Below are 26,719 nucleotides of genomic sequence, written 5' to 3'. Positions count from 1 at the left end.
TGTGGTGCATGCCTATAATCCCAGTGGCTCAGGAGGCTTAGGCAGGAGGATTGTGAGTTCAAAGCCAGCCTCAGCAAAAAGCAAGGCACTAAGCAACTCAGTGAGACCCTGTCTCTAAATAAAAGACAAAACAGGGCTGGGGTAGTGGCTCAGTAGTCAAATGCCCCTGAGTTCAATCCCCAGTAGTGGGTGTCGGTGGGTGGGGAGTCTGCAAACCAATAGGCTGTTCCACTAATGAAATCCTAGGCTTGGGAATCGGTTAGGTTTAAGTAGAGCTTGCTAGCTGGTGGCTGAGTCCTGAAGCTGGATCTATAAAGGTCTAGTCTTGACTTGCATTGAGATTTGTGTTGCTTCGGGGAACTCTTACATTTTTTTTAAATTATTTTTTAGTTGTAGATGGACACAATAATTTTATTTGTCTATTTTTATGTGGTGCCTGAGGATCTAACCCAGGGTGTCATGCATGCAAGACAAGTGCTCTACCATTGAGCTACAACCCAGCCTCTCTTACATTCTTCTTACAAGTCAGAAAGATCTTTCTCTCCCTGGGCTTATGGGTATGCAAGAAAGTTGCCTTCTTTCTTGTATTTTCCTCCTGGGAAAGTAACTATTGCAGAATGAGAAATGGGTTGTGAGCCTAGAATGCTCCTAGATAATCTATATAAGGAGATGATCACCAAATTAGACTTCTTTAAGGGGGACAGGGATACAGCTTCAATGGTTGAGTGCTTGCCTAGCAGTCACAAAGCCCTGGGTTCTATCTCTAGCACCACGAGAATATTCTAAATTGGCCTCCTTTAGACATAAAAGTGTTGCCATTTTTATTCATAGCTGAGGCCAAAGTGTTTTCTTCAAAACTTGTTCTAAAACTTTGGACTCTGGACCATCAGCATTATCTGAATTTTTGTGAAATGCAAATTTTCATGGCCCACCTCAGACTTTGTCAGAACCTCTGAGGTTAGGGCTCCAAAATTTGGGTTTTAAAAAATTTCCCTTTTCAAGTGATTTGATATATGCTAAGTATGAGAACCACTGCTCTGGAATTAAGGAAAATGCTTTAAATTGTATTCTTAGCAATATCCCAGGTGTTTCTTTCCTTGACCATTCCCTGGTATGAGTTGCTTAAAAGTGTCCCCAGACTTGGCACCGTGTGATCTCTAGGCCCAGAAAGCCAAGATGAAGCTGGGTGCAGTGGTGCACGCCTGTAATCCCAGCAGCTTTGGAAGCTGAGGCAGGAGGATTGCAAATTCAAAGTCAGCCTCAGCAACTTAGTGAGACTCTGTCTCTAAATAAAATACAGAAAAGGACTGGGGATATAGTTAGGTGGTTAATTGTCTCTGGGTTAAATCCCCTGTACAAAAAAAGAAAAAAGATGATTAGCATTCTCCAAGGTAGATGATAGATCTGAATTAGATTCAGATTTCACTTGTTTATAATGGGATTTTGACTTTTGCCATTTCCTATATTCTCTCTTCCATTTTACATCTCATAAGGCAAGTTTAGGATTCAGGGAGGTAAGAGTAGAGATCTGTGTTACGTGAAGAAAGGAATAAAAGAGAATAAAAATATAGTATATTAAATCAGTTAGATCCAAGGAAGACCTTTTAAAATGCATTCTTCAGAACATTAATTCCAGATTTTCCTTTATTAGAGCTCTTTAAAGTGAGTAGACTGTATGTGTGTTGAGTTACAGCCTTACTTGACCTGAGATAACTGAGGGATTCACTGAACATGTCATTCTCTTGCATTGACCTAAGAGTATTGAAAGCCCAGGACAAGGGAAGAACAAAGTACTTACCAAAGTAAGGACAAAGTATCTTAGCTTAGAGCAGAATAGAGACCCCCCCCCAAAAAAAAAAAAAATCTTCCTGGGTTCTAGAGAAGGGCAACTTTTTTTTTTCCCCCTTCAATGAGAAAGGAGTATTGTAGCCATTGGGCAACGCACACCATCATATCTGAGCTGCTGGACTGATTTTTTTTTTTTCAAGGTTCCCAAATGTTCTTGCCCTAGAATGCCACTTGTGTGCCTCACAGCAGAGGGCACTGCTGTATTTTCCAAGACAGTCAGCTGGAGTCTGCAGCCTCCTGTGCTAGCTACTGCTTCTCTGTCAGGATGAAAGTTACCTCCCTGGCCTTCTCACTAAGTTTAGAGCTCAGAGCTCAAAGGGAGTGTGAACTTAGTTCAGTGGAAACAGCTGAGGGAAAGATCTGCTACTCTGTTCCACCTGCACATGAGCCCCTGTCCTCACCTCCACAAGCAGTTCTTAGTAACCTGTGGAAGCAACTGGTTGAAACACCCCTCTCCTAAGTGTAATTAGTGGTCCTGAACTCTCTGCCTTTATTGGTATGTCATTTCCTGATTATTTTTCCCAGAATGGTAAAACTATTCCTGACCCGATAAGCAATTGGCGTCCATGTGTTTACATTTCAATAATTTTGTTTAAGAGAATTTTTTTAATTATTTTAGTTTTTCGGCGGACACAACATCTTTGTATGTGGTGCTGAGGATTGAACCCGGGCCGTATGTGTGCCAGGCAAGCACGCTACCACAAAGTAAGGATAAAGTACCTTAGCTTAGAGCAGAGCCACATCCCTAGCCCTACATTTCAGTAATCTTAAGTGGAAAATCTGATTAGTAAAACAAAAAAGTAAGGCATGATTATCTATGAAAAATTATATTTTCCTAAAAGGCAAACATTTCCCATATAATTTCTTGTAATCTGTTTTTGGGGGTGATTGTGCTGAGGAGTGAACCCTTGGCTTATGCCAAGCAGATGTTCTACATTGAACTACATCCCATTTTATATGATTTTTTTTTTTCAGTACTGGGGTCTCATACATGCTAGGCAAGTGACCTATCATTGAGCTGTATCCCCAGCTTTCCCGTATGTATTGTATAGGGACTGTGATTTGATTCATGTTATTTTCAGGAATAATATTAGCTACTGCATTTTAGGTGCCTAACTGCATATAAGACTCATATACATACAAACATATTTTCACAATAGTTTCATGAGGCAAGTACTCATTATTTGTATTTTTGTTTTGTTTTATGTGCATTTCTTTATTGCAGATGAAGTTGAGACTGGGCTGGAGTTGTGGCTCAGCATTTCAGTGCTCACCTAGCACATGCAAGGCCCTGGGTTAAATCCTCAGCACCATATAAAAAATAAAAAAAAAATAAAGGCATTGTTTAAAAAAGAAAAGAAGAAGAAATTGAGACTAAATAATTTAAGACCACAAACTGTAATACCAGGAACTCTAGAGGCTGAGGCAGGAAGATTGCAAGTTTAAGGCCAGTCTCTACAACTTAGTGAGACCCTGTCTCAAAAATAAAAGGAACTGGGAATGTAGCAGTAAAGTGCCCCTAGGTTTTGAACCCCAGTACAGCAAATTAAAAAAGCTAATGGTAAAATTGAATTTGAATCCAGACAATATGGTTCCAGAGTCTGTACCCTTCATGCGTGGATTTTGCTATTACCAAATTCTCATCAAAGAACAGTGAGGGGAGCCAGGGTATAACAGCTTAATGGTAGAGGGCTTGCCTAGCATGTGCAAAGCTCTGAGTTTAATCCCAACAACAACAGAGAAACATCATGTCAGCGTGTAGGGAGTTGGCTCTCACTGGTGCCCTTAGAATTTGCTCATCATGAGGTCAAGTAATAAAGCATAGAAATCTTTTGGCCTAACAATTGACTGGTTATCAATCATAGTCCCATACCTGGTTGACTTTATCAGGAGTATAAAGTGGGAGGCATGGAATATTCTCTACCCATTCAATTCAAGCAAATGTTAAGGAAATACCAATTCCTTTAGACATATATTTGAAGCTGTCAATCCTAAATACCACAGATATTCTAATGTGATACAATACCTGCTTTTAAGAGAAGGTAGAAAATGATTCTCTTTGTTCCCATCCCTACAAGCACTCTGTCCTAGCACATTCAGAAAAAGGAAGAAATACTGCAGCCTCCAGCTCTAAATCAGAAGGTCAAGTGGTGGGGGCTGGCCAACTTCATAGAATAATTAACTCCTACATGCCACCTGGGATGACATCATTTACTCAGTGCAATGTTACAGTTACAATGTTAACTATGCTAAACCCTATACTCTACTTATTTAATCTTTATAATGTTTACATGAAATAGATACTATTATTCTTAATTTTACAGATGAATAAATGGAAGTATAGAAAAATTAAGGGATTGTTTAAGGTCACTAGCATAGGTTGGAGATTACCCAGGCAATCTGTACAGCCTTTTGTCTTAACTATTCACTAGGCTGCTGTAGACCCAGTTTAGGATAGCATTGGGAATTAAAGCCCAACAAGGACAGAGGACTTGAGAGAAGGCAGAGTCCATCAATTGTGACCATAAGAGGAGGAAATCAACATTGCAAATGGAAGTACAGTAAGACACAGGTACTTTGGACCTTTGAGTCCCAATCAGTAGTTTGTAAGCCTCACTCAGGGCAGGGTTTGTGCCATTTCGCACCTAGCATAAAGACATTATTGAATTGAATTGATGGCTAATACCTTGGTAGAAGAAGGCTCATTTGTTATCCATAAGGTTCCCAGTGGCAGTGTTTTTTCTATCTGGCAGGTGTTGGCAGTCACAGCAGCACATGGTTGGTGGGGAGAGGATATGCTGGAAGGGCTGTCAATATTAGTCTTGGAGTCATATTTATTTGCAGAGGCTTCTTCAACCGTCCCCTAGCCTTGGTTACTAGTCCCCATTAAAGGACCTATGATGTTAGGCTTTCCACCCTAGTACCCAGATTTCATTTAATCAAAAAGGCTGATCTCTTTCAGGTGAAATTGGACATTGCTCTCAGCCTGTCAGCTTGACCCTGTTCCTACATTCCTTCAGGACATCATTGGATAAGCAGTAGGCACTCTCCTACTCTGAATTTGACTTGATGTGGTTGCTGGAGGAAGGGGATATCCCTTGACTACTCCACATCTTTGTGGGTTTATGGGTCTTAGGCCTTTTTTTTTTTTAGCATTTCAATCACCTGAAAATATTTCCTTTTGCTTTGTAAATTCCTTATGAAATTATTGTCAGAGTGGAGTGGAAAGTTGAGCCTAAGAGCAGCCCTGCTACAGGTTTTCTAACTGCACTGGAGGCTTGGGAAAGTTCCACAGAGGCAGAAAAGCTGGGAGAAAACAGGGTCTGTACAATAGCCGGATAGCCAGATGTTCATTTTCGCAACTCTCCTGTAAAACTGGCAGGGCAGATATAGATTAAAAAGAAGCACAAACTCCATTTAAAGTGCATTACAGCTCAGGAACCAGCTCCCCCTGGGCAGGAGAAGAGAGGGAAGGGCACAGAGGCCACATCAGTCTCCTTCCTTATCTAGGGCCACATGTCTCTTTCCTAGCTTTGTGAAGGTTGATTTACACCCCTGGCCGGAATGACTCTCTTTCTGGCCTGATTACATCGGCAAATGCCCCCCAGAGGCCACAGCAGGATGGCCATGTTCAGAAGCAGCAGCCAATAAATCTCAGAGGTTTATATTGCACTTTGCAATAGCCTCCCTCCTGGCCTTCTGCCAGGTGGACTGTGGAAGTAAGGATAGGGCCCAGGTTGGAGTGTTAAGGGATGAACCTCCACACACTTTCTTTCATCATCCTCTTTTTTCTTCTGGGCACTGGTTAGCTCTTATTCTTCCATGTGGTTCTATCTTTACTCTGGGAGCTGGTGGGAATTAAGCCTTATCCTTTACCGGTAGATTCTGGATTCTGGGCACAGCTGAGTTTCTACCTAGTTTAATCCTGGCAGTGGAGCTTTCTCTCTGAAACTCATCATCTGAAAATGATGGGGCTTCTGAATGGTCTCTCCAATCACCTTCTTCTGTGATCTTGTTTGGTCCAAGGAAATCTCTGCTATTTAGCTAAGATGGGTGGAGGAGCTGAATTTTGAAGCAGTTTAGTCAGGTAAAGCTCCTGGGAAATCGTCCCAGTTATGCTCCCAGCAAAGTCATTTCACCTTTCTGGGGCCCATCTTTTAATGAACACCATAGAATCTTACTCTGGAAGATACTTGAGCGGGCAAATGAGATAACAGATGTGCACATTCTCAGAGAAAAAAAATACTAGAAACTCAGGTACCCTTGTTTGTTCAAATTTTGTTACAAGATTTCATCTGTGGCTATTGCTGATGTTCCTGAGATGAAGAGGCGGGGTTGGGGAAGTGAGAAAGGGTGCTTTTATGGGGGAAGAAATATTAACCTGGCTGAAGAGTCTCCAGCGGTAGCTTCCACAGTCTTGCTAAGCGAAGTTGTTAGCAGGTGGGCAGATTCGGGTGGAGCACCCTCTTGGGTGCTCTGTCTTCTCAGTCCAGAAGAAGAGGCGGAGTGGTGTGGACTCGCGCTTTGGAGTAGGAGGGCGGCGCCCCGGACCCTGGTGGGGAGAGTGCCGGCGCCGCCCTCGAGGAGGGGCTGGAGGCAGCGGTGGGAGGCGCCGGCGGAGGGAGTCCCGCTTTCTGAACTCAAGCTCTAGGAACCGGGAGACAGCGGTGCCCGGCATAGGCAGAGCGCCCTCGGAGGCGGACACCTGGCACCCACACCCCGCCATGGTGCGCTCCGCCAGCCGGCGGCTGTCGCCGGTGGTCTTGCTGCTGCTGCTGCTGTTGCTGCCCCTTGGAGCTGGTGAGTGTAGTCTGTGGGTAGGTGCTGCAGGGAGGGGCAGGTGGAGGTGAGCATGTAGGCGGGACTCAGTGGGTGCAGCTGCCTCCAGGTCCCGTGTCTGTGTCAGTTCTGGAGTCTGGGAAACTGGAGGAGGAAGACCAGAGGGCCCTGAATACCATGCCTAATACGGTGTCTGAACTCATATAGATTGAGTGCCAGCATTGACCTGGATAAGCAAGTATCTCCTTGCTCCTTGTTCTCCCCCTTCTCTCTTTTGTGACGCATCTACACAATTACAAAATAACCTGCAGCTAGTCTACTATAAGACAGCATCGCTAGGAAGCAAGAAGAATCTGATCATGGGCTGGACTGCCATTTCCTCTAAGCGGCCTTCAACTTCTCTTCACGCCCTTTGATGTTGTAAGCTGGCCAGAACTTGCTAACATCATCATTTGGTTGTGTGTTGAGAATTTGAAAACTACCCAACTCCACCATACCATATACTTAATAATTATTATTATTGTTTTTTTTTTAAACCAGAGATTGAACCTAGAGGATTTACCCACTAGGTCACACCCCAAGCACCGTCCCCTTTTTAATTTTTAAAAAATTTGAGATAAGGTTTGGCAAGTTGCTTAGAGCCTTGCTAAGTTCCTGAGACTGGCTTCAAACTTGAAGTCCTCCTGTCTCAGCCTCCAGAGTCTCTGGGATTATAGGCTTGGTCCATCAAGCCAGGTTAAATGTTTACTTTTTAAATTGGTGCAGAAGACGCCTTGTTGAGCCAGATGATCTTTTCCTACAAGCCACAGCCTGGCTTTAGCACCATGCCATTCCCCTGAAGAAGAGCAGTCTAGGCTCCAGCATGCCTAGAAAAATGCCCTATGGCTTGGGAAATGGGATTAGGTACATGGACTGTCATTCTGGGGCTCCTACCAGAACCTGAGTGAAGAGAATCCCAAGGCAGAGGCCACACTCATTTCCCATCACCTTTCACATTGTGGACTATAGAAATACAATCTTGGCTGTGAGTTAAGGAAGGAAGGAGGGAAAAGACTGGTTTGTCAAGACTGGTTCAATCAGTGAATCTGGGGAGCAAGACATCACTAATTTGAATTAACTGCCTAGGAAATTTCACTAACCCTAATGTATGGCTTTGTGTCAGGATCAGGGATAAACATTAAATAAATGCCTTCCTCATTAACTAATTCAGGGAAACAGTATAGCTGGCAGATCCATATTTTATAGTATTTGATAGCAGTGATTTCTGATTAAGTGGCTTTGTTGAAAATCCTTATCACAATCATCCAGGAGCTGCTATGTAGGGTCAAGTGCTGCCCAGACCAATTGCTGGTTTTAACAATTAGGTAAAAAATACCACTGCTTGGGCCCCAATAGAGCCAAGCATAAAGGAGACAACTAACACCCAGGAAAGTAGCATCATGTACTGAAAATCATTCTAAAATAGGTTGGAGATAGGACTTCTTGGTTATAACCTCAATCTGCTCTTAGCTTGCTATATCTCTTAATGCATCGTAGTTTTCTTGTTTATTCATCCATAAAATGGGTGCCCAAGCTATGGGCCTCTCTTCTTTTCTATGGAGAAAAACAAATGAGGATCTTGTGCATAGACTGATCTTCTTCATTTGCTACTACTCATTCTCTAATGAACCAAGAAGAACTCAGGAGGTCAAGCTGCTAACTAAGTGAGAAATAGACATAGCAGTGGTAGTATAAAGGAGGAGGTAGTGAAGGTATGGTAGAGAATGTAGGGACTGTGACAAATTGAATAGCACATGACTTGCTGAAAGGAGGCATTCATCACACAACTCCATTTGTTATATTGTGGGCATGTAGGCCCACAGTGTTTTATATTTGAAGAGAAATTGGGAGTCCATAGTTTTATGTGAAATCTTCTGGTTTTTAAATGTTGACCACTAGTCACAACTTTAAGAAGACCAAAACCCTGTCTCAAATTTAAAAATAGCTGGGGGAGGGGGTTGGGGCTATAGCTCAGTGGCAGAGCACTTACCTTGCATGTGTGAGGCACTAGATTTGATCCTTAGCACCACATAAAAATAAACAAAATAAAGACATTCTGTCTATCCACAAATACAAAAAAATTTAAAAAAATATTTGGGGGGCTGAGTGCGGTGGTACATGCCTGTAATTTCAGCAGCTCAGGAGGCTAAGGCAGAGAGATTGCAGGTTCAAAGCCAGTCTCAGCAATTTCCCCTGGGGTCAATCCCCAGTACCCCCCCAAAAAGAAAAAAGTTTTTTTTTAAATGGTTGTGATTCAATATTTAAGTTCAGATAAGTATTTACTTATTCCAGTAACAACAATGACTTGAACCTATTTCTTTCAGTGACCTTTTACTGAGTACATACCTGGAGTAGCATCTTTTTTCTTTTAAATATATATATATATATATATATATATATATATATATATATGTTGTAGTTGGACACAATACCTCTATTTTGTTTATTTTTATGTGGTGCTAAGGATTGAACCCAGGGCCCCACAGAATTAGAGTGCTCACGTGCGAGGTGAGCGCTCTAATTCTGAGCCACAACACCAGCCCTGGAGTAGCATCTTAAAGTTTTAGAATTTCTCAACCTATTTAAATTCATGTCCCCTTTTTGGTTAAGGTTTTAAAATCTTATACTTAAATTTCAACTTCTAGCCCTTTTAATTTTACTTTATGGTACCGGGGCTGAGCCACATCCCAGCCCTTTTCTTTTGAGACAGGGTCTCACTAAGTTTCTTAGGGCCTTACTAAGTTACTGAGGCTGACTTTGGACTTGCAATTCTTCTGCCTCAGCCTCCTGAGCCACTGGGATTAGCGGCATGAACCACAGTACATGGCCCTTTTAATTTTTTTATTTTGAGATGGGCTCAACACTAAATTGCCAAGTTACCTTGAGCTTGCAAGCCTTCCAAATCTCTGGGATCTCTGTTCTACCATGGCTGGCTAATATTTTTTTTTTAAGAGAGAGAGAAGAGAAGGGGGGGAGAGAGAGAGAGAGAGAGAGAGAGAGAGAGAGAGAGAGAGAGAGAGAGAGAGAGAAATTTTTCGGTGGACACAACATCTTTATTTTTTATTTTATGTGGTGCTGAGGATCGAACCCAGCACCCCACACATGCCAGGCGAGCGTGTTACCGCTGAGCCACATCCCCAGCCCTGGCTAATATTTTTTTGAAATTTGAAACTTTTTTTCATCTTGCACATATAAAATTACCAAATATGCTTTTTATATTCTTCCTCCCTCCCTTCTTGCCTCTCCTTTTTTTTTCTTTTTCTTTCCCCTCCCTCCCACTTGAAATGATCCTCCTGTCCTCAGTCCTGTGTGGCTAGGACTATAGGCACATACCACTGTATTAGGCTTAAATATGCTTTTTTAAACTATGTAGTCCCTTTAGAAATTCTGATATATCCCTAAAAGAAAGCTATCATTTCTTTTTCATCCCTTCCATTAAAGGATAGAATCCAGTATCTCTCTCACTTTTATTTTCTGGGAAACAAACCCAGGGCTTCATGCATGCTAGGCAAGCACTCTACCACTGAGCCACATCCCCAGCCTCAGTTCCACATTTTACTATTAAAGAAACTAAAGTCCAGAAAGTGAATTGTCCCAGGCCAGGCTGAGACTAGAATGAGGCAAGTGAAATAAATGTCAAGAAACTGAAAAACAAAAAACAAAAAATATAAAGAAACTGATTAGTCAGGTGATGGTGGTACATATCTGTAATCCTGGTGGCTCAGGAGGCTGAGACAGGAGGATCACAGGTATGAAGCCAGCCTCAAGAATTAGCAAGACTGTATGCAACCTAGTGAGAACCTGTCTTAAAATAAAAAGGGATTAAGTCTTATAAAGGTCTTATAAATCAGAGTATATAGCCAGGCATGGTGGCCCATACCTGTAATCCCAGCAACTCAGGAGGCTGAGGCAAGAGGATCACAAGTTCAAGACCATCCTAAGCAATTTAAGGAGACCCTGTCTCAAAATAAAAAAAGAACTGTGGATGTAGCTCAGTGCTAAAGTGCAGTGCCCCTGGGTTCAATCCCTAGTCCCCCTCCCCCCCAAAAAAAAAAAAAACCCAACTAGAATTATGCTTATATAATGGCATGCTATGCAACAATGAAATTAGGCTATTTACTACTATCCTTGCCAATACAGGTGAATTTTACAAACAAAAGAATCCAATGCCTAGCACAATGGCACATATCTATAATCCCAGCTACTTAGAAGGCTAAGGCAGAAGGATCACAAGTTTGAGGCCAAAATGGCTAACTTAGACCCTGTCTTAAACTACAATTAAAAATATTTGGGGATATAGCTCAAAGATAGAACACTCCTGAGTTCAATCCCAGTGATGAAGAAAAGAAAGCATATTACTAAACAAAATGTACAAATGGATAATAAGAACATAAAAATATGCTCAATATCCTTAGTTATTAGGGAAATGCAAATAAAAAAACACAGTGAGATAACACTTCATACTCACAAGGATGGCCATAATTTTAAAAAGTGGAAAATAATGAGAGTTGTCAAGTAAGTATAGAAGCTAGGCTCTTCATATATTGCTAGTGGGAATGTAAAATGTTTATGACTACTGGCAGATCCCCAGAAAGTTAAACAGAAAATTACTGTATGACCCAGCAGCTCTACTCCTAGGTAGATATCCAAACAAATTGAAAACAGGTGTTCAAACAAATGCTTGTATATGAATGATACCAGTTACATATAACCAAAGAAGCAGTCACAATAAACAAAGGATGGAAACAAATGCCCATCAATTAATGAATGGACAAAAAAAATGTGGCATACCCATGCAATGAAATAGTCATCTATAAAAATGAATGAAGCATTGACACAAACTATGGATGGACCTCAGAAACAATATGCTAAACCCGTGGTGCGCGCTGTTACCCCAGTGGCTTGGGAGGCTGAGACAGGAAGATCATGAGTTCAAAGCCACCTCAGCAATTTAGTCAGGCCCTAAACAACTCAGTGAGACCCTGTCTCTAAATAAAATACAAAATAGAGTTAAGGATGTGACTTAGTGGTCCAGTGAATGCCTCTAAATTCAATCCCTGGACCCCCCCTCCAAAAAAAAAAAAAAAACTAATATGCTAGGTGAGAAAAGCCAGATATTAAAGACCAATTATGTTAGCCAGGCACTGATGTGCACACCTATAACCCCAGCATTTGGAAGGCTGAGGAGGAAGGATCATAATTTTGAGACCAACTTTTAGCAATTTAGTAAGACTCTGTCTCAAAAGGGCTGGGGATACAGCTCAGTGGTAAAGCACCCTGGGTTCAATACCCAGTACCAAAAATAAAGATAAAGCCAGACACAGTGGCTCACACCTGTAATTGGAGGATGAGGCAGGAGGATCATGAGTTCAAAGCCAGCCTCAGCAAAAGCAAGGTGCTAAATAACTCAGTAAGACTCTCTCTAGATAAAATACAGAAAAGGGCTGGGGATGTGGCTCAGTGGTTGAGTGCCCCTGAGTTCAATCCCTGATACCACCCCCCCCACAAAAAAATAAAAGATAAAAGATCAAGCAAAATTGAGTAATATTCTTTCAATGAAATATATAGGATAGGGCTGGAGTTGTGGCTCAGTGGTGGAGCACTTGCCTAGCATGTGTGAGGCCCTGGGATCAATCCTCAGCACCATATATAAATAAATAAAATAAATAAAAGATCCATTTACAGCTAAAAAATATTTTTGAAAAAAGAAATATATAGGATAGGTAAATCCATAGAGACAGAAAGGAAACTACTGGTTCCCAGAGGCTGCTGAAGAAAAGAGTGAATAACGAGTGCTTATTTAATGGGTATGTGTTTCCTTTTGGGATGAATGAAAATGTTTTGGAATTACAAGTGATAGTTCAACAACATTGTGAATATTCTAAATGCCACTTAGTTGTGTACTTTAAGAAACATAATTTTGTGTGAATTTTATCTCAATAAAAAGCTTTCCAATTAAAATTTTTTATTAAAAAAGATATTAAGGGGCTGGGGTTGTGGCTCAGAGGTAGAGTGAGTGCCTAGCATGTGTGAGGCACTGGGTTCGATCCTCAGCACCACATAAGGTAAAATAAAGACATTGTGTCCACCTATAACTAAAAAATAAATATAAAAAATGAAGATATTAACATTGTGTGAAGGAATGAGTTTGGAAGATGAAATCAGTGAGACCAGTAAGGAGGTCTGGCTAAAGAGACAGACATGAAAAAAAGTAAAAAAGAAATATCACCATACTTTTCCAAGACTCAAGAGTATGGGGAGCTTTTATGCATGAATCAGTAGATGAATGATGGGCAGGCGATAGCAAAACTGAACAGAACAGGCAGGGGCAAACCAAACCTAAATAAAAAAGTAGACAGATTCCACATATGTTGGGGAGTTAATGGGACTTTTTTTAATTGAATTTAGGATGTAAAGGAGGTTCTGTGGGACTTCTTTCTCTCCACATCATTCCTAAAGGCAATTTGTGCTACCCTAAGATTTTCTCAAGGTTTCATCAGGAATCTCCCCAATCCTACCTCACAACTGGCTTAATACTCCCAGACAGCTACTCTGATCATATGTGACCCTCACCTGATCTCTCCACAGGAGACTCCCTTCCCACAGAGAGCCGGTTCAGGAACAGTTGTATCCAGGCCAGGAGGAAGTGCCAGGCTGATCCCACTTGCAAGGCTGCCTACCACCACCTGGGTTCTTGCACCTCTAGTCTAAGCACCCCATTACCCTTAGAGGGGTCTTCTTTCCCTGCAGACTGCCTAGAGGCAGCAGAGAAACTCAGGAACAGCTCTCTGATGGGCTGTACATGCCACCGACGCATGAAGAATCAAGCTACCTGCCTGGACATCTATTGGACCATTCATCCTGCCCGCAGCATTGGTGAGACCTCCATCCTAGAGTGGACTAAGCTGAGGAGGATGGCTCTTGGAATTTCTTTTCTTCTTCTTCTTTTTTTTTTAATATTGATGTGGGGTTGGGGTTGTGGCTCAGCAGTAGAGTGCTCACCTAGAACGTGCAAGGCCCTGGGTTCGATCCTCAACAGCATAAATAAATAAAGATAAATAAATGGTTACAACTAAAAAATAATATATATATATATTTGATGTATATACCTAAGCCTGAGCATTGCTTTTTTTTTTTTTTTTTTTTTAATGTGGTGCTAAGGATTGAACCTAGGACCTTGTGCATGCAAGGCAAACATTCTACCAGCTGAGCTATATCCCCAGCCATCTGTTTTGTTTACTACTGGGTATTGAGCCCAGAGGCACTCTACTACTGAGCGATATCCCCAGCCCTTTTTACTTTGAAACAGTCTTACTAAATTGCCCAGGCTGAGGCAGGACCTGCCTCAGCTTCCTGGGATTACAGGTGTGCCCCACTTTGGGAGTTGTTTTTCAGTTCTTCAGGATATGGGCCACATGGTAGATTCTGATGGGGATGACAATGAACCTCTGCATTTGGCACCAGTAAGAGATGGAGGGAAAAATTGGCAGTGTCCCTTTGGGCCCTCAAAACACTGCCCTCACTTTTTCCCCCTTTTTTTTAACCTGTGGTTTCCTCTTGACGGAGTTCTAAACCAGGCACAGGCTCAATCTGGGGAGTTCCTAGACCAGAAAGATACAGAGAGGAGTAGAGAAAAGCAGTTTTAACTCCAAATATCATATAATCCACAAGTTCAGAGACTGAATGGTATCATCTCAGGTCAGCCTTTAGCAGAAATGATATGATTAACAGAACTGGAGATGGATGATAAAAGTCACAAAAAAAGCCAAAGAGAAGCACTACCTTTGACTCCTTCTATAGGCCATTTTCTATATTAATCAGCTTTTATTGGACTATCTTGCAAAACAAAGATTTAGTTCTTGCTCATGTTCTGAGCTGACTGTTTTCATGTGTCTTTGTCATTCTGGGATCCAGGCTAAAGGCACAGCCTTTTGTGGGATGTTCCCTTCTCATGGTGAAGGAAATGAGCATTGGTAAACCATACAATGCTTTTAAAAGCCTCTGTTCAAGCCAGGCATGGTGGCACACACCTATGATACCAGCTACTTAGGAGGCTAAGGCATGAGGATCACAAGTTTGAGCTTTGCAACTTAGTGATCACCTGTCTCAAATATAAAAAGGGCTGGGATTGTAGCCCAATGGTAGAGCACTCTGTGTTCAGTCCCCAGTACCAAAACAACAACAACAGAACCCTGTTCAAATGTTACAAATTCCAAAGAGAAAATAATCTGAACAAGCCTCACATCACTAGATTATGGAAGTATACTCCTCCCATAGGGAGACATCAAAAATAACATGGCAAAACTGGACCTGGTGGCACATACCTATAATCCCAGCAACTCAGGAGACCAAGGCAGGAAGATTGCAAGTTTGAACCAGTCTTAGCAACTTAGTGAGACCCTGTCTCAAAAAGGCCTGGAGATATAGCTCAATGGTAAAGCATTCCTGGGGTTCAATTCCCAGTAGCAAAAAAATTAAAAAGTAATAAATAAATCACATGACAATAAGTGAAGACATTTAATCTTATAGGGAAGGCAAAGAATAATTGGAAACAATAATACAATTTACCACAGTTTACAGCTTGATAAAAATATTAATTTCCCCTCCTTCCACAAGTAATATATATCCACCTAATTTTCCAAGGAAGATGTCCTAAAAATTCTATCAGAACATGACATCAAGCTCCAAGTCTAGGATCTTAGGATCTTATGATAGTTTCTATATTGGTTTCTGTTTATTTGGTTGTAGTTTGAGATAGGATCTCCCTAAGTTGCTGAGACTGGCTTCAAACTTATGATCCTTCTGCCTCAGCCTCTAGAGTTGTTGGGATTACAGGCATGTGCCACCATGCCTAACCCTAGTTTATATTTTTTTAATATTTATTTTTTAGTTGGAGGTGGACACAATATCTTTATTTCATTTTTATGTGGTGCTGAGGATTGAACCCAGTGCCTCATGCATGCTAGGCGAGCACTCTACCACTGAGCCACAACTCCAGACCCCCTAGTTTATCTTTATGAGCTAAAAAGGTCATTTGCCTCCCATACATACTCAGTGTACAATAATAGAACAGGCTCAGGATAACTACAACAAACACTTTCAGAATGAGAAGGAATGGGAGGCACACGGCAGACATTGATTCGAAGAATTCTAAAATTTTGCTAGGCAGATTTTGCAAGGATCCTCTTCTCTGGGAATCAAACCCAGGGTCTCACACATGCCAGGCAAGTAATCATCCACTGACCACATTCCCAACCCAGGCTTATTCTATAAGAAGACCCCCCAACACCCTTTTTTTTTTTTCCTCTGTGGGAGTAGCTGCCCTATCCATTGTTCTTCAAGGTTCTTGGCTCAACCCTCTGGGAGATCCTGGCTTTTCCATTATTCTCTTTACCACATTTGAAAAGGGCATTGGAGACTACAACCTCTGGGACTGGAGAAGCATTCTTATCCTATTTCCTGTCTGAGGAATGTTGGGGCATTTTAAGTCTCAAATAGTTAGAGTCTCTTTTAATCCAGGCTGTTAGCTGTTAGAAGTACAAGTCTCTCAAAAAGTAATTGCTTTTTATATCTTTGATTCCTTCATCTCATGTGCCAGTAGCCTTTCCCACAAGACATGCACCTCTTTCTAAACCTAATTAGAAGTTCCCTGTCCCTATCAGACCTCTATAGGAGAGTCACTACTTTAGTTTTCTTTCCCTGAGTACATTTGTCCAACTGGCAGATCTATTTGGTACCATCTTAATCAATTGAGAAATCTTCATAAACTCCAGGATAGCCACATACTTAATTTGGTCTTTCCCCCAAGCCTGATTGTTATCAACTTTATCACTCAAAGCATTTTTAATTTTATCTTTTACCATTTGAATATGAGATATAGTTGCTGCATCTCTTAATCCTTCAAGTCTTGGAATTTCTGGATTCTTTTGTCCATATCCTCCCTACTTGCAAACCAGCCAATTCTTTTATTTTTTATTTTGTCAAGACACTTTTTCACTACAACCAGGCTGGTCTTGAACTCCTGGACTCAAGGAATCCTCCTGCCTCAGCCTCTCTAGTAGCTGGGACTGCAGACAGGCACCACCATGCCTATCTGCTAAACTGGCCAATTCTTTTCTGAGCTTCTGTTTTTCTCTTCATACCTTGCCAAATGCAGCCAGTAACAATCAAGACATACAAGTAACCTTCTGCTTCTCAGCTTCTTCCCCTTAAAACATAAGTTCGTGGGCTGGGGATGTGGCTCAAGCGGTAGCGCGCTCGCCTCGCATGCGTGCGGCCCGGGTTCGATCCTCAGCACCACATACCAACAAAGATGTTGTGTCTGCCGAGAACTAGAAAATAAATATTAAAAATTCTCTCTCTCTCTCTCTCTCTCTCTCCCCCCTCTCTCACTCTCTCTTTAAAAAAAAAAAAATTTCGTTCAGCATAAACTCATCTTCCTTCCAAATTATTGGGGGAAATAATTTACCAAATGCTTTGTTACTGCATAATGAAGACTACTATTTTTCCAGCCCCCAGAAAGCTTCTTCTCTATCCACTGCCCAGTCCCAAAGAATTGCTACATATTGGGATTTTTGTTCCTAGAGCAATCTACCTCTAGGTAAAAATTGCATTTTTTTCCCCTTACCCCAATTGTTTTTGTTTTGTTTTGTTTTTGTGGTACTGGGAATCAAACTCAGGGCCTCAAGGGTACTAAGCAGCATTCAACCACTGAGCAACACCTCCTAACGCCCTAATTGCATTGCTTTTGTGTGATGGGGGTCCTGGGGATTGAACCCCAGGGGCACTTTACTGCTGAGCTACACCCCAGCTCTTATTTTTTATTTTGAGCGGTTTCTCACTCAGTCTTTCTGAGTTAGTGAGGCTAAACTCAAATTTGTAATCCTCTTCACTCAGTCTCCCAAATTGTTGGGATTACAAGTGTGTGTGTCACTATACCCAGCCTCCAGTTGCTTTTTTGTTTTTGGTACTAGGGATTGAATCCAGGGACACTTTACCACTAAGCTACATCTCCAATCTTTTTTACTTTTTATTTTTGACTGAATTTCGCTAAATTGCTGAGATTGGCCCAGAACTTGCAATCCTCCTGCCTTAGCCTCCCAAATTGCTGGGATTATAGGTGTATGCTGCCACACCCTGCTCCTTGATTGCATTTCTTTTTTTAATATTTATTATTTTTTATTTGTAGTTGGACACATTATCTTTATTTCATTCTTATGTGGTGCTGAGGATCAACCCTAGGGCCTCACACATGCTAGGGGAGCGCTCTACCGCTGAGCCCCAGCCCCAGCCCCTCCTTGACTGCATTTCTAATAAGAATTTGCTAGGTTAAACTTTAGTTACAACCAGCCCACCCCATCCCCATCTCTTTTTTAACAATAAACATTTATTTCTTGCACATTTTATGTGCTGCAGACTTCCAAGCATTGGATTTGTCTCTGTTCTATCGATTGTCTTCATTTAAAGTAAGAGAGGAAAAAGTAATAACGATATAATGGTTCTTTTTTTTTTTTTTTTTGGTATTGGGGACTGAACCACTGAGCCACATACCCCACCTTTTCAGTTTTTATTTTGGACTGGGCCTCACTAAGTTGCTTAAGCCTTTATGAAATTGCTGAGACTGGCCTTGAATTTGCAATCATGCCTCAGCTTCTCAAGCTGCTGAGATTATAGGCATGTGCTACCATACCTGGCAATGTGATGGTTCTTAAAGCTTCAGCTCAACCTGGGCACAGTGGTACATGCCTACTTGGGAGGATGAGGCAGGAGGATTCCAAGATCAAAGCAGCAACTTAGATCCTAAGCAGCTTAGTGAGACCCTTTCTCAAAATAAATTAGAAAAAGGACTGGAGATGTGGCTCAGTGGGTAAGGGTTCCTGGGTTTAACCCCAATAGCAAAAAAAAAAAAAGCTCTGCTTAGATGTGATTTACATCACTTCAATTTATAGTCCACCGCCAGAGCAAATCACGGGGCCAAGCCTGACTGACATTGAAGTACGCTCCACAAGGGCTGTGAAAAGTCACATGGCAACAGATAGGGAGGTATAATCCTCCCACAGTGTGGGGGACAAATAATTGAATGATAAAACAATTTTACCACACCACTTGTTCTCTGTTTCCTACTCCTAATTTCTTCTCTTTTTTAACTTCCCCAGAGACTTCTTCCAGGATTCTCTTGTTTCTCTGTTTTCTTTCCCCTTTGGAGCTCTCAGGTCTTCTGATATATCTAGCCCATTCTCTCTTGTTTGCCTGATAATATCCATATACCTGCCCACCTGAAGATGCATTTACAAAGGCTTCTTGGATGACATTCCTGCAAGCTTATCCTTCTCATCTCTCTCTTCCAACAAGATTTATTAACCAATATTTATTGAGCCCCTCCCAAGCATAGGGGCAATACACTGATTTGATAAGACTTAGTGAGTCCCCTTAAGGAGTCTGCAGTCCCTCGTGGGTGTCTGAGAAAGATGCATATACTTTGAGATCATTTTGTCTCTCTCTCTCTTTTTTTTTTTTTTCTCAGTTAGTGCCTGGCCTCACTTCCGTTTCTCCAGAATGCTATACATCTCCATAGTCAAGCATTCAGGCCTGTAGCAGAGTACCCCATTGTCCCTTCTATAATAGCAAGGGAAAACAAGGCAGAGTTCCCTTGCTTGATTCCAAACAAACAATATGTCTGACAGCTAGGATCCAGAAACTCTGAAATTGTTGTTGTTGGAGTATCCAGTTGGAATCCAGGTCCTTGGTGTCCCAAACAGAGAATTGAGGAAGACATACAGAAGCAGCTGGGCATGCTGGCACAAGCCTCTAATCCCATTGGCTCTGGAGGCTGAGGCAGGATGATAGCATGTTCAAAGCCAGCCTCAGCAATTTAGCAAGGCCCTAAGCAATTCAGTGAGACCCTGCTTCTAAATAAAATACAAAAACGTGCTGGGGATGTGGCTCAGTGGTTGAGTGACTCTGGGTCTCTGGTACCAAAAAAAGAAAAAAGAAAGAAAGACAGATACAGAAATAGCAGGAAAATACCAGATTTATTACAGGTGAAGATAGCACTCCTTAAGGTAGAGAAGAGTGGGCTGACCGAGAGAGAGGCTCAGGTCCCAATGTCTGGAAATCAGCTGCTGGGCTGTAAGTCATTCTCTTTCCTATACAGACTAAATTGAAGACCTTACCCTGTTTGCTCCTATTGGTTACCTTATGATACCTGATTAGAATATTCTCTAATCACCCCCCACAGCATTGGTTACTTTAGAAACCTAATTAGAATACTGCCTACTTTACCGCCATTGGTCCTTTTAAAATACTGAACCTGTGGCAGGAGTTGTCATGGTGATAAGTCCTCAGTGTCAGGAGTTGTCATAGTAATGGGACTTATTGTAAACAGAAACATGACTTATCTCCCTGTCTTGTCCAGTGGCATCTTTTTTTTTTAATATTTTTTTTAGTTGTAGATGGGCACAACACCTTTATTTTGTCTATTTAGTTTGTGTGGTGCTGGGGATCAAACCCAGTGCTTCATGCATGCTAGACAAGCTCTCTACCACTGAGCCACAACCCCATCCCCAAGTGGCATCTTTCTTATACCCTGTGTCCACCATCTTGATGTCCCTGAACTCCTACTTACCAGAATCAGATAGTTCAGAGTTCATATCTCGGCAAGTAACAATTAAACCTCTCTCCTCCTCAATTTCTTTTTGCCTACCCAAAGGCTTCTATTATCAGTTTATTTGTTGGGCCAAATCCATATCTTTTTTTTTTTTTTTTTTTGGTACCTGGAATTGAACTCAGGAGCACTCGACCACTGAGCCATACCCCAGCCTTATTTTATATTTTATTTAGAGACAGGGACTCATGGAATTGCTTTAGTGCCTCACCATTGCTGAGGCTGGCTTTGAACTCGCCATTCTCCTGTCCCAGCCTCCCAAGCCGCTGGGATTACAGGCGTGCCCCACCATGTCCAGCACAACCCATATCTTTATGGCTCTGCATTTTTCTTATCTTTGCATACCTTGCAGCTAGTTATAGGTTGTGCCTTTTCCTTTGCTGCACAGAGCTTGAGGTCTGACCCAGCAGCCTGAGCCCCTCCTGCTCCTACCCCTCCCAGGTCCTTAGCATTCTGGTGCTCCCTACCTTGTTTTTAGGTGATTATGAACTGGATGTCTCCCCCTATGAAGACCCAGTGACTAGAAAACCCTGGAAAATGAATCTCAGCAAGCTGGACATACTCAAACCAGGTGTGGAAGGCAAGCCTAGGATGGGAAACTGGGAAGTGGGGGGCTGAGCTGGGCCAAGGGAAGGGTGGCTGGGGGAAGCACAAACTTAGGGGCTTACAGAGTAAGTTTCTAGCCTGCCAGGTGACTGAATAAACACTGTGTCAGCGTAGAAGTCTGAGTTGTATTGCATGGTCTGCTTTCACAGGAGTCATAAAAAAAAAAATAACAATTATTAGGCAGGCATTCAGAGAAAACCCATTAGGTCCCCCTGGTCCCTACAAAGAGGATGGTGGGAATGGCAGTAGTTACAGAAAGAAAAGTACAGAAATGGAATATTTAGACACAGCAAGGAAAGTAGCCTTTTTGTCCATAAAGACTAGAAAATTGTTTTCAACCATTCTAATGGGATGGGCGAGGTGTTGGGCAGAGAAAATAATGAGGTTTTGTCTCCCCACAGGGGTGACTTAGGGTGGAGAACCATCAGCCTGGCAAGGACTACAATGCATGTTTTTTCAGGAGTGTAAGGTCGAGAGTTAATTGAAAAAGAACACACATATATGCACTATTTTTTGAGGAGAAGAAAGCTTTGTTGTATGGTCAATTCTGTAAAAATTAGAATTTTGAAGCGAGCTAGTTTTATGTATTAGAATTTCAAGGGAAAACTAGAGATTTATACATGGCAAACTCTTAGTTACAAGGAATCAGTGAATGACCTGTTTAAGTGATTTAGTTGTTCTGGGCTGAAATATTCTTTTTATAGAAAAATCATCAGGAAGCTAGTGATGGAGCTTAGCAGTAAGGTACATGCTTAGCATGCATGAAGCCCTAGGTTCCCTGGATTTGATTCCCAGCAACCTATACTGAGTCCTGAAAAAAAGAAAGGAAAAAGGAAGAAATATCGCCATACTTTTCCAAGACTTGGAAAAGAACTTTTATGCATGAATCATTAGATGAATGAAGGGTAGGTAATAGTAAAACTGAATAAAAAGGTACAAACCAAACCTAAATAGAATTTAGTTGCATTTGTTTCCAGCAGTTCAAAAACTGCTATGGAATGTTGCAAGACCTCTAGGTTATGATTTTCACCGTCGGATCATACTGCACAGCATTGAAGGAAGTATTTTGGTTATTTGAACTTTGTGGATACTTGGTTCTAGATAAGTGGTTATTAGATATATAGAGATGATGATGATGATGGTGATAGAGGATGATGTTTACCTAGTCAAGATAAGGAACAGAGTAGAAAAGGCTTCACAGTACCAGATACAGTTTGTGGGGAGAGAGAAAACCTTGAATTAGCAGTAGCTTTATTCCGGGCTTATTCAATTCCTCCCTTTCCTCCTATCCCCATTTCTTCCTTGTAAATTGGGTTTGCTGGGGTTCCTTAGGGATACTGAACTACAGGTGATGCAGAAAGGATGTGGTCTAGTGATTTAGTGCCCTTCTTCCCTACAGACTCCGATCTCTGCCTCAAATTTGCTATGCTGTGTACTCTTAATGAGAAGTGTGACCGACTACGCAAGGGTTACGGGGAGGCCTGTTCAGGACACCGCTGCCAGCGCCAAGTCTGCCTTGGACAGCTGCGCTCCTTCTTTGAGAGGGCCTCTGAGCCTCTTGCGCAGGGCCTGCTGCTGTGTCCCTGCTTGCCCACTGACCGCAGCTGTGGGGACCGTAGGCGCAACACTATTGCTCCCAGCTGTGCACTGCCAACTGAGGCCCCCAACTGTCTGGATTTGCAGCGCTTCTGTTTCACGGATCCACTGTGCAGGTAGGTGCAGGGTCTGAGCTGCAGGATGGGCATGGGTGTGACATGTTCCACTCCTTCTGGCCACCTTCCTGCACCGGTTGGGTCTAACTGCCCTCAGGGAACAGTGGACCCACAAGGTGCTTCGCCTTGGATATTTTGTGAAACTCATATTAAAATGATTATAGCTTTTGACCTGGTGTGATGGTCACACCTGTAGTCCCAGCTCTCAGAAGCTGAAGAGGGAAGACTCGTTGCGTCTGAGTTCTAGACCAACCTGGGAAACATAACAAAACCTCCTTTATGTAATAACTTCAGAAAACATAAACATGTATAAAAAATACCACTTATGGGCACAGTGGCACAGGCCTATATAAAAAATACCACTCAAAATTCCCTCACCTAAAGATAATCTACCATAATTTGGTAAGCATTTGCTTCCAGTTATTTTTCTGGAAAAATGAAATGAAGACCCGGTGACTAGAAAATCCTGGAAAATGAATCTCAGCAAGCTGGACATGCTCAAACCAGATGTGAAGGGCAAGCCATCACTTTTAGTTCTCCACAAAAACTGGAATAATAGGGGCTGGGGATGTGGCTCAAGCGGTAGCACGCTTGCCTGGCATGCGTGCGGCCCGGATTCGATCCTCAGCACCACATACCAACAAAGATGTTGTGTCCGCCGAGAACTAAAAAAAAAAAAAATAAATATTAAAATTCTCTCTCTCTCTCTCTCTCTTTAAAAAAAAAACTGGAATAATAATACAGACCTCTAGTCATGATTATATTACTTATGTAGAGTACTTAGCCTACTGGGGCAGAGTTAAGTCCTCAATAAATGGTAATGCTAATTTTGTCATTTATTGTCCTTTAAGAACTCCATGTATTTATGTAGGGAGGTTTGCATTTCATTGCTGGGGTTTGAACCCAGAGCCTCACAAATGCTAGGCACTGAAAATCTGAAATTTCCTGTGTCTTCTCAGTACAAAACAACAAATTGAACTTATCATCTGTTCAAGTAACATTTTTTTACAATAAATGTCATACCAACCATGGTATACAACTTAGATCTATTGCTTACTTTTTTGTGACAGGTGATGCAGTAAGGAAAGTAGCTTTACCTCTTTGATTACTACTTTCCTTATCTGCAAAGTCAGGGCTCTCTATAATCAGAATATTAGCATTTACTAAGTACTTCCTATGAGCCAGATATTGATTTAAGTACTTAACATGTATTAACTCATATAAGCCTCATAAGAACTCTATAAGATAGATGCTCTTGTTTTAATCATCCTCAGTTTACAAATGAAAAAAAAAACATAGCAAAGAATGGTTAAATAACCATTTATAGGTACACAGGGAACACAGCTAGTAGGTTAGGTTTGTTAAGTTTGGGGTAAACAGGTCTGACTTAGAGTCTATGCTTTTAACTATTCTGCTGTACTGCCTATTACTACACTAGTAGCTAATACTATTATATAACAGGTACTAGGTTAGATGGCTAAGATATTGTCTCCATCTTCAAGGAGTTCATAGTAGAGTGAAGGTGACAGAGAAGTAAACCATTGACCCAACCCAGAAATGTATTGAAAACTGCAGAAAAACATATAGAAAGAAAAACACCCACAATTACATCACCCAAACAGAACTAGCCTTACGTATTGTGGAATGAATGTTAATAATAATATCCGGCTAGGTACTGTGGTGCACACCTGTAGTCCCAGCTACTTGGGAAATTGAGACAGAAGGATCAAAAGTTCCAGACCAACCTGCGCAACATATCAAGACCCTGTCTCAATATAAAAAATTTAAAAATTTTAGTATACTTCAGTGCCTAAAATGTGCGAGTCCCTGGGTTCTATCCCCAGAACCACAAATGATAGTAATAATAATAACATCTAATATTTATTTATTTATTTGGCAGTACTAGGGATTGAACCCAGGGCTGTTCTGCCACTGAGCTACATCCTCAGCCCTTTTTATTTTTTATTTAGAGGCAGGGTATTGCTAAATTGCCAAGGTTGGCCTTGAATTTGTAATCCTCCTGCCTCAGCCTCCTGAGACACTGGGATTATGGGCACATGCCACCACACCCAGCTCATATCTAACATTTATTAAACAATATGTGCCAGGCACTATGCTGGATGTGATACGTGCATTCTCTTATTTCATCTATGAAAATCTGCCAGGTTGTGCTTTTATCCTATTTTACAGTCTAGGAAACTGGGGTGAAAGAAGCTGTCTAAGATCTCATACTTAGAGATTATGAAGCCTAAATTCGGAGTGATGTGCTGAAGGCCCTGGGTTAAAAGTGACAGGGGCATGCTTCACTGAGGATAAGTTGGGGTGGACCAAGCACTGAAAGCAGAGGAGGAATTGGGGTGACAATGAGCTTGCCAGGCTAAAGAGCAGCAAGGATAAAGGCTGCAGGCCAGATCTTCATTGGGGACTCTTGAAATTTCCCTTCTTGAGCCAGGCATGGTAGCTTATGTCTCTAATCCCAGCTACTTTGGAAGCTGAGGCTGGAGGATCACAAGTCTTCAAAATTGTGATTTTTAGACCCTTCTCAAAATTAAGATAAATAAATAAAAAGGACTAGGGGTATAGCCCAGTGGTACAGTACCCCCTTCAGAACTGCCAAAAAAAAAAATTTTTTTTTCCTTTCTTCCAGATCACGCCTGGTAGATTTCCAGACCCACTGCCATCCTATGGACATCCTGGGGACTTGTGCAACAGAACAGTCCAGATGTCTGCGAGCATACCTGGGGCTGATTGGTGAGGCTGGGGCATATGTAGAGAACCCACAGGATGGGCTCACCCTAAAGGTGAGAATACTCTGAAGACCCAGATGGTATGGTCCTAAGATGGGTGGGAGAGGGTTGGAGCTAAAGGAGGGTTAGCCTGGGCCCTGACAACTGCTTCCCCTTTTCGTCCCACAGGAACTGCCATGACCCCCAACTTCATCAGCAACATCAACACTAGTGTTGCCCTAAGCTGCACCTGCCGAGGCAGTGGCAACCTGCAGGAGGAGTGTGAAGGGCTGGAGAGGTCCTTCTCCCACAACCCCTGCCTCAGTGAGTATACTCTTGCTCCCAGCCCCTGGGTTGGATTAGCTAAAGCCGAGGTGATAGGATGGGGTCAACTCTGGCCCATATTGGTTTCATCCATCTCCTCAGAGCAGCCCAATTCTGTTTTAATTTCCATACTCCCAGCCCCAGCCTTTCTTCCTTCTGCCCCTCTCTGAGTAACCCCCAACACTGCCTGTTCAACCTGTCTGGGCTCCTGAGACATCTCCAGCTTGAGGAACAAGCAAGCAGAAGGAGATATTCCTACCCATCTGTTCCCCTAGATCCCAGGGTCCCCATGGCATTCCCTTTCCTGCCTTGGGAGTCCAGGAATCTGCTTCCACCATGTCTTTCCAATCTTCCTTCTTTCTTCTGCTCAGTGGAGGCCATTGCAGCTAAGATGCGTTATCACAGCCAGCTTTTCTCCCAGGACTGGGAAGAGGCCACCTTTTCTGTGATGGAGCAAAAGGTAGGGCCTCCTCTGCTGTACCTCTTAAACGTTTACTGACCATCTGGGGAAAACTCAAACTAAGCAAACAAAGGGATGGGGGCACTATTTTATAGACCTCTAATGGACACCTCAGGGGCAGGGGGCAGTCTTAACTGAGGCTGAGGTAGTGAAGAGAGGTAAAGATAGCTCCCTAAAAGAACTCTATTCCATTTCTTTCACAGAAAAACTCTGCTCTGAGGCCACAGCCCTGGATGCCCTTTATTTTTTCCTGTACATTTACCTTGATTCTACTTTGGAGCCTCTAGTAGCTGAATTTTACCCAGAAGCCTTCTTCCTCACTACCACACCCAGCCTGATTGCAACCTATGAAGGGTGAAAAAAGAACAGCATCCAGAGGAGGTGCAGTGTACAACATGGCAGCCCCAACCCTACCTGGAACTTGCAGTTGGCTCCAGATGAGGCCATAGTAGATGCTACGGGCTATGACCTCCAGATCCTAACTAGCTAACCTCATTCCTCCACCACTTTTATCCTCATTTCTGACTCAGGCTGCCCTCCTTAGGATTTAATGGCTATCATT

The 26,719-nt window shown here is 42.2% G+C and overlaps 1 protein-coding gene across 1 annotated transcript; it reads left to right on the top strand.

The window, feature by feature from the left end:
* The first annotated feature begins 6,572 nt into the window (after positions 1 to 6,572).
* Gfra3 (GDNF family receptor alpha 3) lies at positions 6,573 to 26,444 on the top strand. The gene is made up of 8 exons (XM_026401287.2): positions 6,573 to 6,648; positions 13,255 to 13,542; positions 20,808 to 20,900; positions 22,335 to 22,647; positions 25,295 to 25,398; positions 25,563 to 25,697; positions 26,069 to 26,157; positions 26,361 to 26,444. The coding sequence occupies exons 1-8, from the start codon at positions 6,573 to 6,575 to the stop codon at positions 26,442 to 26,444; spliced, it is 1,182 nt and encodes a 393-aa protein (XP_026257072.1).
* Positions 26,445 to 26,719: the final 275 nt, after the last annotated feature.

This window comes from Urocitellus parryii, chromosome 1 (assembly GCF_045843805.1).
Source record: "Urocitellus parryii isolate mUroPar1 chromosome 1, mUroPar1.hap1, whole genome shotgun sequence".
Lineage (NCBI taxonomy): Eukaryota > Metazoa > Chordata > Mammalia > Rodentia > Sciuridae > Urocitellus > Urocitellus parryii.
The sequence above is the reverse complement of the archived record's forward strand: the minus strand, read 5'-3'. Positions and strand labels throughout refer to the sequence as shown.

Excerpts from the sequence above, each read along its gene's own strand:
- Gfra3 (XM_026401287.2), top strand. The coding sequence starts at position 6,573 with ATGGTGCGCTCCGCCAGCCGGCGGCTGTCGCCGGTGGTCTTGCTGCTG. Across the intron at positions 25,399-25,562 it reads AGCATACCTGGGGCTGATTG|GAACTGCCATGACCCCCAAC; the intron begins GTGAGGCTGGGG and ends TTCGTCCCACAG. Across the intron at positions 25,698-26,068 it reads CTCCCACAACCCCTGCCTCA|TGGAGGCCATTGCAGCTAAG; the intron begins GTGAGTATACTC and ends TCTTCTGCTCAG.